The 13,184-nt window shown below is 44.7% G+C and overlaps 2 protein-coding genes across 2 annotated transcripts; both read right to left on the bottom strand.

Annotated features, from left to right (window-relative positions):
• Positions 1 to 3,165: 3,165 nt before the first annotated feature.
• LOC139479594 (autotransporter adhesin BpaC-like) lies at positions 3,166 to 5,270 on the bottom strand. Its single transcript, XM_071262433.1, has 3 exons — positions 4,805 to 5,270; positions 3,657 to 4,166; positions 3,166 to 3,452 (listed from the first exon to the last, which is right to left on the bottom strand). Exons 1-3 carry the CDS (start codon positions 5,268 to 5,270, stop codon positions 3,166 to 3,168), a joined length of 1,263 nt encoding a protein of 420 aa, XP_071118534.1.
• A 71-nt stretch (positions 5,271 to 5,341) lies between these two features.
• On the bottom strand, positions 5,342 to 5,842 carry LOC139479595 (sodium/potassium/calcium exchanger 1-like). The gene has a single exon (XM_071262435.1). The coding sequence runs from the start codon at positions 5,840 to 5,842 to the stop codon at positions 5,342 to 5,344; it is 501 nt and encodes a 166-aa protein (XP_071118536.1).
• Between the last annotated feature and the right edge of the window lie 7,342 nt (positions 5,843 to 13,184).

Raw genomic sequence — 13,184 nt, forward strand, 5'->3', positions numbered from 1 at the left:
TTAGAACGTTTGTAAAAGTGCGCAACAAGTTTCCACTTTGCAATTCACTTGAAACATCCGTTTGTATGTTTAATGACTTTTACACAATCTGTCCTTGTACCAGTTTTTGACAAACGATAAAGATAATGTAAAGCAAATATTCCTTAACATTCTGTCTTTTACATTAGGCTTTGAACTGCACCAGTCTTTTGTCATAACCTGGTTATTCTCAAAACCGCGACTGCACGAGTTACCTCCCTTTCATTGCTAACCCGATGCCTCATCCCCTACGCTGATAGACTTCCATAACATATAACCAACTTATGAAGAACGCGTGATATTGATGCAAATAAAAACGCACTTAGTTTCGCAGATACAATTCCTTCTTAAGATATATCAATATATGAAGGCGTTTAACCATTCGCTTCTCCCGTAATGTCATCGATTTTTCAGAATTGCTCTTTTAATGAAGTAATAGTTTTTATCCTAACCTGCTTTTTGGAAAGAAGGCAAAACTAATCGATAAAGCGTCTAATTACTCTCATTTCACATCGACATTATGATAAAACTGATCACAACTTAATATTTGATAAATGGCTGGACAGCCCATTACCTTTTCCCTTCGGCTTGTCGTGTAGGATATCTCAAGTCGTAATTATGGCTGCATTCGCGTTTGATGGCATCTCCTTTCTGTATCAGCCGTCACTCTCAATCAATACTCTCTGGAGACTAAAGCCAACGATTATCCACATTTATCTAATTTCATGAATTTCGAGAAAGCGGTTTGCTGATCTCAATTGCGTTAGTTTTCCTGCGCTTACTCGCTTCAGAACAACAGAGGGGGCACGGGTGGCCCAGTCGTCTAAGGCGCCGCGATTCGCTGTGCAGAGTTGCGTCCCTTGGGCACGCCAGAAACCTATGATTGTGGGTTCGAATCCCGGTTCGCCCCAATTATGTTTCTAGGTGTGTCAGCACCATGCCCGTGCTCGTGGGTTTCACCGAAGTGGTAAACGTCTTAGACCTGCATCACTTCGGGCTTTCCTCCCACATTAAGCTGACACGCCGTGATATAACTGGAATACTGTTAAAAGCGGCGTTAAACCCAACTCACTCACTCAGAACAACACAGAGTACGTACGCCTGGCATGTCCTCTCAGAGATGGCTCCTCATCCAGAGGTCCCGCAGCATCCGTGATGAGGGTCTACTACACATGCTTGAATCAGTCTCCAGGTGTCGTCTTGTACCTAATATATATAGTCGAGTCCAAATATGTATTTAAACGTTCACCTGTTGGCATGTGAGAAAGATCATCCTCTTTTTCTGCCAGATGCCGGTTGATAATCATTGTCCAGTTACTGCAATAGCAATACATTATCACTCAAGTAAACAAACCACCGTCGGAGATACATCAGTACAAATAAAATAATGTATTGAATAGTAGTTGACAGCAACACTACAGTGTATTAAATTGGTTGTTAATACAGTTTAGACCTTGTTTTAAAGTTCTTTGTGAATGAATTTTGTATTTAAGAACGATATTTTACAAGTCTAGGCCATTTCCTGTAATATTATTTTAAAAGTGATGTACGACCGTATATATACTAACAGCCAAAAACGCGAACCATAGAAACATATAGAGAAGTATGTACGTTAAAGTGAGTGAGTGAGTATGGTTTTACGCCGCGTTTAGCAATATTCCAGCAATATCACGACGGGGGACGCAAGAAATGGGCTTCACACATTATACCCATGTCGGGAATCGAACCCGGGTCTTCGGCGTGACGAGCGAACGCTTTAACCACTGGGCTACCCGACCGCCCATGTACGTTAAGAAGGGATGTTTCCAACATGTACCACATAATGACAACACTAACAACCAGTCAAGTGTTACCGCAGAGTGTCTTTATTCTTATCACGATATGTTGCACGATTTCAAAACTGTACACGCTAATCCTGCACGAGAAAAATGGCGCATGTCGAGTCATGGATCTATGACGTCACATGTGATGCGTTCATGAGCATCGGGTCACACATTATACAAGTATGTCCGTTTGTGCATCGAACCAATATGATATCTCTTGAATATGAGTAAGTCTTCATGTCATACCAACACGTATGGTATTCGCGTTTCTTTTGGCGGTGAGTATATATTGTGGACATGTATATAAGGGCGAAACTCACTCCGGTCGCTTGCGAGACTTATGAAGTGCGTGGCCGCCTCTGTGGTCTAGTGGTAGAGCGTCCGCCCGGAGAGCGGAAGGTCCGGGGTTCGATCCCCGACCGCGTCATACCAAAAGACGTTAAAAGATGGTACTTGTTGTTACTCTGTCTGGCGCTCGGCATTAAGGGGCTAAAACAAGGACTGGTCGGCTCGGAGTCAGTATACTGTGTCTGAGTGGGGTATTCATGTTAAACTGCGGCATGGTATCTCAGTGGGCTAGCACTATAAATCGGCATCAGTCCAGTCTAGTACAAGCAGACACACACACACACGTGCATGCACGTCGCTATATAAGTGCAATAATCTTGGACGCGACGTTAAACCCCATTTCACCTCACCTATGAAGTGCGTAATCTCTGTTCCCTTGGGACGTTCTGTCTTCCAGTTTCTATAAGGAGTCCATGATTACTTGTCCTAAACTAAAAGACCAGGTTAACCGCATTTACAAAGACTATATTGTATAGGGTTCGACCAGGGGACGTGCTTTGTCGCATTGAGTTATATAGTCAAGCACAGCACATGCAACTTTATTATTTGGTTAGAAAAAAATAATTAATATCAATAGGACACCAGACGTAGATATTATAATCTGAATACCTTACCAAGGTATCCGTGAGCCATGAAATTAAGTGTGCTGTTTCGTAAGCCATGAGCACGTTTCAGACACATGAGATGTACACGTTCCGTCAGCTGACATTTCTCAATCCCTAGATGTCACACCCATATAACAATGGCAGTAAGATTAATATATCAAATGCAAAAAGGAGAAGATGGTAAGTTTAAGTTTTTGCACTTTTGAGTAATGAAAGTGAAACTTTAATGTTCAGTTCAGCGGAATGCTTTAGAGCAAATGTTGTCTACCTCCTGAAGTGTCACCCTCTCTATCTGCCGTGGTGCCTGATGCTGTTTCAGTGTCTACCTGCTGAAGTGTTACTCTCTATTTGCCACGGTGCCTGATGCTGTTTCAGTGTCTACCTGCTGAAGTGTCACCCTCTCTATCTGCCGTGGTGCCTGATGCTGTTTCACCCTCTCTTTCTGCCGCGGTGCCTGATGCTGTTTCAGTGTCTACCTGCTGAAGCGTCACCCTCTCTGCCGTGGTGCCTGATGCTGTGTCACCCTCTCTATCTGCCGTGGTGCCTGATGCTGTGTCACCCTCTCTTTCTGCCGTGGTGCCTGATGCTGTTTCACCCTCTCTTTCTGCCGCGGTGACTGATGCTGTTTCACCCTCTCTTTCTGCCGTGATGCCTGATGCTGTTTCAGTGTCTACCTGCTGAAGTGTCACCCTCTCTATCTGCGGTGGTGCCTGATGCTGTTTCACCCTCTCTATCTGCCGTGGGGCCTGATGCTGTTGCAGTGTCTACCTGCTGAAGTGTCACCCTCTCTATCTGCGGTGGTGCCTGATGCTGTTTATCCCTCTTTTTCTGCCGTGATGCCTGATGCTGTTTCAGTGTCTACCTGCTGAAGTGTCACCCTCTCTATCTGCCGTGGCGCCTGATGCTGTGTCACCCTCTCTATCTGCCGTGGTGCCTGATGCTGTTTCACCCTCTCTTTCTGCCGCGGTGACTGATGCTGTTTCACCCTCTTTTTCTGCCGTGGTGCCTGATGCTGTTTCACCCTCTCTTTCTGCCGCGGTGACTGATGCTGTTTCACCCTCTTTTTCTGCCGTGGTGCCTGATGCTGTGTCACCCTCTCTTTCTGCCGTGGTGCCTGATGTTGTTTCACCCTCTTTTTCTGCCGTGGTGCCTGATGCTGTTTCACCCTCTCTTTCTGCCGCGGTGACTGATGCTGTTTCACCCTCTTTTTCTGCCGTGGTGCTTGATGCTGTTTCACCCTCTCTTTCTGCCGCGCTGACAGATGCTGTTTCACCCTCTTTTTCTGCCGTGGTGCCTGATGCTGTTTCACCCTCTCTTTCTGCCGCGATTACTGATGCTGTTTCACCCTCTCTTTCTGCCGTGATGCCTGATGCTGTTTCAGTGTCTACCTGCTGAAGTATCACCCTCTCTATCTGCCGTGATGCCTGATGCTATGTCACCCTCTCTTTCTGTCGTGATGCCTGATGCTGTTTCAGTGTCTACCTGCTGAAGTATCACCCTCTCTATCTGCCGTGGTGCCTGATGCTGTGTCACCCTCTCTATCTGCCGTGGTGCCTGATGCTGTTTCACCCTCTCTATCTGCCGCGGTGCCTGATGCTGTTTCAGTGTCTACCTGCTGAAGTGTCACCCTCTCTATCTGCCGTGGTGCCTGATGCTGTGTCACCCTCTCTTTCTGCCGTGATGCCTGATGCTGTTTCAGTGTCTACCTGCTGAAGTATCACCCTCTCTATCTGCCGTGGTGCCTGATACTGTGTCACCCTCTCTATCTGCGGTGGTGCCTGATGCTGTTTCACCCTCTCTATCTGCTGCGGTGCCTGATGCTGTTTCAGTGTCTACCTGCTGAAGTATCACCCTCTCTATCTGCCGCGGTGCCTGATGCTGTTTCAGTGTCTACCTGCTGAAGTGTCACCCTCTCTATCTGCCGTGGTGCCTGATGCTGTTTCAGTGTCTACCTGCTGAAGTGTCACCCTCTCTATCTGCCGCGGTGCCTGATGCTGTTTCAGTGTCTACCTGCTGAAGTGTCACCCTCTCTTTCTGCCGCGGTGCCTGATGCTGTTTCATCCTCTCTTTCTGTCGTGGTGACTGATGCTGTTTCACCCTCTCTTTCTGCCGTGGTGCCTGATGCTGTTTCACCCTCTCTTTCTGCCGTGGTGCCTGATGCTGTGTCACCCTCTTTTTCTGCCGCGGTGACTGATGCTGTTTCACCCTCTTTTTCTGCCGCGGTGACTGATGCTGTTTCACCCTCTCTTTCTGCCGCGGTGACTGATGCTGTTTCACCCTCTTGTTCTGCCGTGGTGCCTGATGCTGTTTCACCCTCTCTTTCTGCCGTGATGCCTGATGCTGTTTCACCCTCTTGTTCTGCCGTGGTGCATGATGCTGTTTCACCCTCTCTTTCTGCCGTGATGCCTGATGCTGTTTCACCCTCTCTTTCTGCCGCGGTGACTGATACTGTTTCACCCTCTCTTTCTGCCGTCATGCCTGATGCTGTTTCAGTGTCTACCTGCTGAAGTGTCACCCTTTCTATCTGCCGTCATGCCTGATGCTGTTTCAGTGTCTACCTGCTGAAGTGTCACCCTCTCTTTCTGCCGCGGTGCCTGATGCTGTTTCACCCTCTCTTTCTGTCGCGGTGCCTGATGCTGTGTCACGCTCTCTTTCTGCCGTGATGCCTGATGCTGTTTCACCCTCTCTTTCTGCCGTGGTGCCTGATGCTGTTTCATCCTCTCTTTCTGTCGTGGTGCCTGATGCTGTTTCATCCTCTCTTTCTGTCGTGGTGCCTGATGCTGTTTCACCCTCTCTTTCTGTCGTGGTGCCTGATGGTGTTTCACCCTCTCTTTCTGTCGTGGTGCCTGATGGTGTTTCACCCTCTCTTTCTGTCGTGGTGCCTGATGCTGTTTCATCCTCTCTTTCTGTCGTGGTGCCTGATGCTGTTTCATCCTCTCTTTCTGTCGTGGTGCCTGATGCTGTTTCACCCTCTCTTTCTGTCGTGGTGCCTGATGCTGTTTCATCCTCTCTTTCTGTCGTGGTGCCTGATGCTGTTCCAGAGACCATCTGACAATGGGTGTTTTATCCTGTATAAAGCTATATCACGACGCCCCACACTGGCGGGAATCCACTACACATAGTGTAGGACCGAGCCACATGTCTATGTGTAGATCCAGAAGTAGATCTCTGAGGCGGATCCTAATGTAACCACCGGGGTAAATTGCAATTCAATTTAATGTGAAAAACTCAACGTGGCTAAAATCAAGCCAGTATAGAGATATTTGCACGTTATATGCCCACTGGTTGCCAAGACTGATCCTCGCGTCTCCATTGAGTTTTACACCGTCTCTTCGCGTGTTCTCGAAAGAATCGCTCGGGCGGACATTTCAGCCGGTCATACAAAAAGACGTTAAAAGTTGGTACTTGTTGTTACCTTGTCTGGCGCTCCGCATTAGAGGGATAAAACAAGGACTGATCGGCTCAGGGTCGGCTCGGGGTCGGCTCGGGGTCGGTATATTGTGTCTTAGTAAGGAATCCAAGTTAAACTGCGGTATGGTATCTCAGTGGGATAGCACTATAAAACCGGCACGTGTAAATGCAAGAATCTCGTTATATAAAAACATTTCACTTCACCTCAACTCAGTTTTCGGTGAAAAACAACAGTTACGTTATTATGTGCAGGATCTCTTTCGTAAAAGGCAGTGTATTCACCACGATAATAATCGATTACCTAGCTACGGTTACCGACAATGCTTGTCGACTATCGGGATCGGGTGGTCAGGTTCGCTGACTTGATTGATGGATGTCTTCGTATCCCAATTGCGTGGATCGATGTTCGTGATATCAATCACTGGATTGTCTGGTCCAGACTCGATTATTTACAGAACGCCGTCATATAACTAGAATATTACTGAGTGTTGGATAAAACAACAACCAAACAAATATCGAAAGTAAGCTTTGAATGAGGATGGAATAAAAAAAACGGTTCAAGTTTTGAGAAAACAATGTTTTCTTTTGATCTTGGGTCATGATGTGAGGTGAGGTGAGGTGAAATTGGGTTGAACGTCGCGTCCAAGATTATTGCACTTATATAGCGACCCTGATGTTCAACAATGAATTGATAAGGATATGGTTAATGCAGATATGTGATGACCTTGAACTTCATTTCAAGCGGTGGTGGACACAATATATCCAAGCTATATTTAGTTTTTACGCTTCTAGGACGTAAAGGACAAACATTTCTTTGATGATAAAATTATTTTTTTCCCAAAACGGTTAAAACAGGGTAGAAACTCAGCTGCTCCAGCAAACCAGACTGTGGAGTGTCGACTCCATCCGTGTGTGTGTGACTAGCTGCTTACCGTTTTTTACGAAAATTGTGTTCAGTCTGTTGTATCTGACAGGGGAAAAATGTTTGAAGCCCATATCTGTTGTCCCCCGTCGTGATATTGCTGGAATATTGCTAAAAGCAACGTAAAACGATATTCACTCACTCACAGTGATATCTGGCAGAAAGCGTGCCCACTTGTTTCTATACAAACTGCTTACTTTAACACGACGCTCTGCTGGGGTATTTTGTGTTAGTGTTAATTACCTCTCTGAACAGTAGCATAATGAGACAATCCCTGTACTTTATTCAGCCTCAGTTATACAGCCTCTCTGAACAGGGGCACGACAATGTATGCGTTGCTTGTATGTCGACTGTTGTTCCAGCTGTGTGATCATTTATCTGACAGCCCGTACGTTTGTTTCCTTCAACGCCGCGCTCGGCAATATCCTAGCTATATGACGGCGACTGTACATAATGGAGTCAGACAATCCAGTGATTATTTTTATGAGCAAGTGCCAACGCCATTGGTACGAGGACACTCGATTAACCATTACCTATTCCGACCACCCGATCTATTCAACTGCATCTTACATTAAGTCTTGGTTGCTTGGGTCCAAATCTATCCTTGAACCGGCACGGGGGACACACCAACGTCCACGCAAATGGTCAATATCTAATAAAGAAATACAGCCTTTTAAAGACACAACCCATCACCATGGCGATTCAAAGCCTTGAAGGCTCCTTCCTGAGTCCTAAACCAGAAGATGCTGTTTAATATGAGGCAAATTGTTCGTAATTCCATCGCTATTAAGAAACTGTTTCCACCACTATGCTGCAAGAATGATGCTTCGATAAAAAAAACACACGAGGACAACGATGTATCATAGAAACTAGTCTAAAATTGAAAAAAAATGTTCTGTATTCAATTTCACCGGAATTGATTTACGTTCAGTCATAAGGGCTGCCTCAGATGGAACGGGCTGGACAAATGTGTTTAAAGCAGTCGGTACATTTCCTCGTCGATTACGCGTGATTAGTTGTGGTGGTGAGCGCGGCTGAGGTCGGTGCCGGACAATAAACAGAGGCCGCTCAGCCTCCCCGGTTGTCACTAAACGCCGCTGGAACGCCCGCATAAAACACTCGTGGTTATGAGATTCCAGAATACACATAGCTTAAGCGGCGAATTGCCAATATTGCCACTGAGAAATGAGTGTCATAAAAACATGTATTTACAGGTTGATTTTGTTTAAAAGAAGACAACTACGTCGTTTCAACAAATTGGTTCCGACACGTTTGTAATATGACGATGATGCCATACGGGTTTAAGCGAAGGCATGCAGTTAATATGACTGTAGTGTGTCTACTGGGTAAGCTGAGGGCATGCAGGTGATATGACTGTAATGTGTCTACTGGGTAAGCTAACGGTATACAGCTTATATGACTGTAGTGTCTACTAGGTAAGCTTAGGGCATGCAGCTAATATGACTGCAGTGTGTCTACTAGGTAGGCTTAAGGCATGCAGCTAGTATGACTGTAGTGTCTACTAGGTAAGCTTACGGCATGCAGCTAATATGACTGCAGTGTGTCTACTAGGTAGGCTTAAGGCATGCAGCTAATATGACTGCAGTGTGTCTACTAGGTAGGCTTAAGGCATGCAGCTAATATGACTGTAGTGTGTCTACTAGGTAGGCTTAAGGCATGCAGCTAATATGACTGTAGTGTGTCTACTTGGTAGGCTTAAGGCATGCAGGTAATATGACTGTAGTGTGTCTACTGGGTAAGCTTAAGGCATGCAGGTAATATGACTGTAGTGTGTCTACTAGATAAGCTGAAGGCATGCATCTAATATGACTGTAGTGTGTTTACTAGATAAGCTGAAGGCATGCAGGTAATATGACTGTAGTGTGTCTACTGGGTAAGCTGAAGGCTGTAGCTAACATAACTGTAGTGTGTCTACTAAGTAAGCTAAAGGCATGCAGCTAATATGAATGTAGTCTGTCTACTGGGTAAGCTGAAGGCATGTAGCTAACATGACTGTAGTGTCTACTAGGTAAGCTGAAGGCATACATCTAATATGACTGTAGTGTGTCTAGTGGGTAAGCTGAAAGCAGGCAGCTAATATGACTCTAGTGTGTCTACTAGGTAAGCTGAAGGCATGCATCTAATATGACTTTAGTGTTTCTACTAGATAAGCTGAAGGCATGGATCTAATATGACTGTAGTGTGTCTACTGGGTAAGCTGATTGCATGCATATAATATGACTGTAGTGTGTCTATTGGGTAAGCTGAAGGCATGCAGCTAATATGACTGTAGTGTGTCTACTAGGTAAGCTGAAGGCATGCAGCTAATATGGCTGTAGCGTGTCTACTAGATAAGCTGAAGGCATGCAGCTAATATGACTGTAGTGTGTCTACTGGGTAAGCTGAAGGCATGCAGCTAATATGACTGCAGTGTGTCTACTAGGTAGGCTTAAGGCATGCAGCTAGTATGACTGTAGTGTCTACTAGGTAAGCTTACGGCATGCAGCTAATATGACTGCAGTGTGTCTACTAGGTAGGCTTAAGGCATGCAGCTAATATGACTGTAGTGTGTCTACTTGGTAGGCTTAAGGTATGCAGCTAATATGACTGTAGTGTGTCTACTGGGTAAGCTTAAGGCATGCAGGTAATATGACTGTAGTGTGTCTACTAGATAAGCTGAAGGCATGCATCTAATATGACTGTAGTGTGTTTACTAGATAAGCTGAAGGCATGCAGGTAATATGACTGTAGTGTGTCTACTGGGTAAGCTGAAGGCTGTAGCTAACATAACTGTAGTGTGTCTACTAAGTAAGCTAAAGGCATGCAGCTAATATGAATGTAGTCTGTCTACTGGGTAAGCTGAAGGCATGTAGCTAACATGACTGTAGTGTCTACTAGGTAAGCTGAAGGCATACATCTAATATGACTGTAGTGTGTCTAGTGGGTAAGCTGAAAGCAGGCAGCTAATATGACTCTAGTGTGTCTACTAGGTAAGCTGAAGGCATGCATCTAATATGACTTTAGTGTTTCTACTAGATAAGCTGAAGGCATGGATCTAATATGACTGTAGTGTGTCTACTGGGTAAGCTGATTGCATGCATATAATATGACTGTAGTGTGTCTATTGGGTAAGCTGAAGGCATGCAGCTAATATGACTGTAGTGTGTCTACTAGGTAAGCTGAAGGCATGCAGCTAATATGGCTGTAGCGTGTCTACTAGATAAGCTGAAGGCATGCAGCTAATATGACTGTAGTGTGTCTACTGGGTAAGCTGAAGGCATGCAGCTAATATGACTGTAGTGTGTCTACTAGATAAGCTGAAGGCATGCATCTAATATGACTGTAGTGTGTCTACTGGGTAAGCTGAAGGCTGTAGCTAATATGACTGCAGTGTGTCTACTAGGTAGGCTTAAGGCATGCAGCTAGTATGACTGTAGTGTCTACTAGGTAAGCTTACGGCATGCAGCTAATATGACTGCAGTGTGTCTACTAGGTAGGCTTAAGGCATGCAGCTAATATGACTGCAGTGTGTCTACTAGGTAGGCTTAAGGCATGCAGCTAATAGGACTGTAGTGTGTCTACTAGGTAGGCTTAAGGCATGCAGCTAGTATGACTGTAGTGTCTACTAGGTAAGCTTACGGCATGCAGCTAATATGACTGCAGTGTGTCTACTAGGTAGGCTTAAGGCATGCAGCTAATATGACTGCAGTGTGTCTAGTAGGTAGGCTTAAGGCATGCAGCTAATATGACTGTAGTGTGTCTACTAGGTAGGCTTAAGGCATGCAGCTAATATGACTGTAGTGTGTCTACTTGGTAGGCTTAAGGTATGCAGCTAATATGACTGTAGTGTGTCTACTGGGTAAGCTTAAGGCATGCAGGTAATATGACTGTAGTGTGTCTACTAGATAAGCTGAAGGCATGCATCTAATATGACTGTAGTGTGTTTACTAGATAAGCTGAAGGCATGCAGGTAATATGACTGTAGTGTGTCTACTGGGTAAGCTGAAGGCTGTAGCTAACATAACTGTAGTGTGTCTACTAAGTAAGCTAAAGGCATGCAGCTAATATGAATGTAGTCTGTCTACTGGGTAAGCTGAAGGCATGTAGCTAACATGACTGTAGTGTCTACTAGGTAAGCTGAAGGCATACATCTAATATGACTGTAGTGTGTCTAGTGGGTAAGCTGAAAGCAGGCAGCTAATATGACTCTAGTGTGTCTACTAGGTAAGCTGAAGGCATGCATCTAATATGACTTTAGTGTTTCTACTAGATAAGCTGAAGGCATGGATCTAATATGACTGTAGTGTGTCTACTGGGTAAGCTGATTGCATGCATATAATATGACTGTAGTGTGTCTATTGGGTAAGCTGAAGGCATGCAGCTAATATGACTGTAGTGTGTCTACTAGGTAAGCTGAAGGCATGCAGCTAATATGGCTGTAGCGTGTCTACTAGATAAGCTGAAGGCATGCAGCTAATATGACTGTAGTGTGTCTACTGGGTAAGCTGAAGGCATGCAGCTAATATGACTGTAGTGTGTCTACTAGATAAGCTGAAGGCATGCATCTAATATGACTGTAGTGTGTCTACTGGGTAAGCTGAAGGCTGTAGCTAATATGACTGTAGTGTGTCTACTGGGGAAGCTGAAGGCATGCAGCTAATATGACTGTAGTGTGTCAAGTGGGTAAGCTGAAGGCAAGCAGCTAATATGACTATAGTGTGTCTACTAGGTAGGCTTAAGGCATGCAGCTAATATGACTGTAGTGTGTTTACTGGGTAAGCTGAAGGCATGCAGCTAATATGACTGTAGTGTGTCTACTAGATAAGCTGAAGGCTGAAGCTAATATGACTGTAGTGTCTACTAAGTAAGCTGAAGGCATGCAGCTAATATGATTGTAGTGTGTCTACTGGATAAGCTGAAAGCAAGTAGCTAATATGACTGGGGTGTGTTTACTAGATAAGCTGAAGGCATGCATCTAATATGACTGTAGTGTGTCTACTAGATAAGCTGAAGGCATGCATCTTATATGACTGTAGTGTGTCTACTAGATAAGCTGAAGGCATGCATCTAATATGACTGTAGTGTGTCTACTAGATAAGCTTAAGGCAAGTAGCTAATATGACTGTAGTGTGTCTACTGGATAAGCTGAAGGCATGCATCTAATATGACTGTAGTGTGTCTACTGGATAAGCTTAAGGCAAGTAGCTAATATGACTGTAGTGTGTCTACTAAGTAAGCTGAAGGCATGCATCTAATATGACTGTAGTGTGTCTACTAGATAAGCTTAAGGCAAGTAGCTAATATGACTGTAGTGTGTCTACTAGATAAGCTGAAGGCAAGTAGCTAATATGACTGTAGTGTGTCTACTAAGTAAGCTGAAGGCATGCATCTAATATGACTGTAGTGTGTCTACTGGGTAAGCTTAAGGCAAGTAGCTAATATGACTGTAGTGTCTCTACTAGATAAGCTGAGGGCATGCAGCTAACATGACTGTAGTGTGTCTAATAGGTAAGCTGAAGGCATGCAGCTAATATGAATGTAGTGTGTTTACTAAGTAAGCTGAAGGCATGCAGCTAATATGACTGTAGTGTGTCTACTAGATAAGCTGAAGGCAAGTAGCTAATATGAGCGTAGGTTGCTCGTTAAATAGTTGTGTGTGAGTATGTGTGTGTGTGTTTGTGTATGTGTATGTGTGTGTATGTGTGTGTATGTGTGTCTGTATGTCTGTGTGTATGTGTGTATATGTGTGTGTTTGTGTATGTGTATGTGTGTATGTATGTGTGTGTCTGTATGTGTCTGTGTATGTGTGTGTGCGTATGTGCGTATGTGCGTGTGTGTCTGTGTGTGTGTGTGCGTGCTAGAGTGCGTGTGTGCGTGTGTGCATGGGTGCGTGCGTGCTTGTAGCATTATGGATGCATTATGGATACAGCTAAATATCGACCCATTTATAATTAGCTACTTTAATCACTACCGGGTATATGGGATATCATTCATTAGTGCGCTTTCATTAGCAATCAGTTGACCGAGGTACGTGTAAGTATCGAAAAAGTTATTATC

This window comes from Haliotis cracherodii, unplaced genomic scaffold (assembly GCF_022045235.1).
Source record: "Haliotis cracherodii isolate W230 unplaced genomic scaffold, xgHalCrac1.p SCAF_4, whole genome shotgun sequence".
In the NCBI taxonomy this organism is placed as follows: domain Eukaryota; kingdom Metazoa; phylum Mollusca; class Gastropoda; order Lepetellida; family Haliotidae; genus Haliotis; species Haliotis cracherodii.

Bases quoted from the DNA above. Each gene is read 5' to 3' on its own strand.
- LOC139479594 (XM_071262433.1), bottom strand. From the start codon at position 5,270: ATGACGGCAGAAAGAGAGGGTGAAACAGTATCAGTCACCGCGGCAGAA. The intron at 4,167-4,804 runs GTAGACACTGAA...ACACTGAAACAG, and splicing joins AGAGGGTGACACTTCAGCAG to CATCAGGCATCACGGCAGAA. The intron at 3,453-3,656 runs GTAGACACTGAA...ACACTGAAACAG, and splicing joins AGAGGGTGACACTTCAGCAG to CATCAGGCATCACGGCAGAA.
- LOC139479595 (XM_071262435.1), bottom strand. From the start codon at position 5,842: ATGGTCTCTGGAACAGCATCAGGCACCACGACAGAAAGAGAGGATGAA.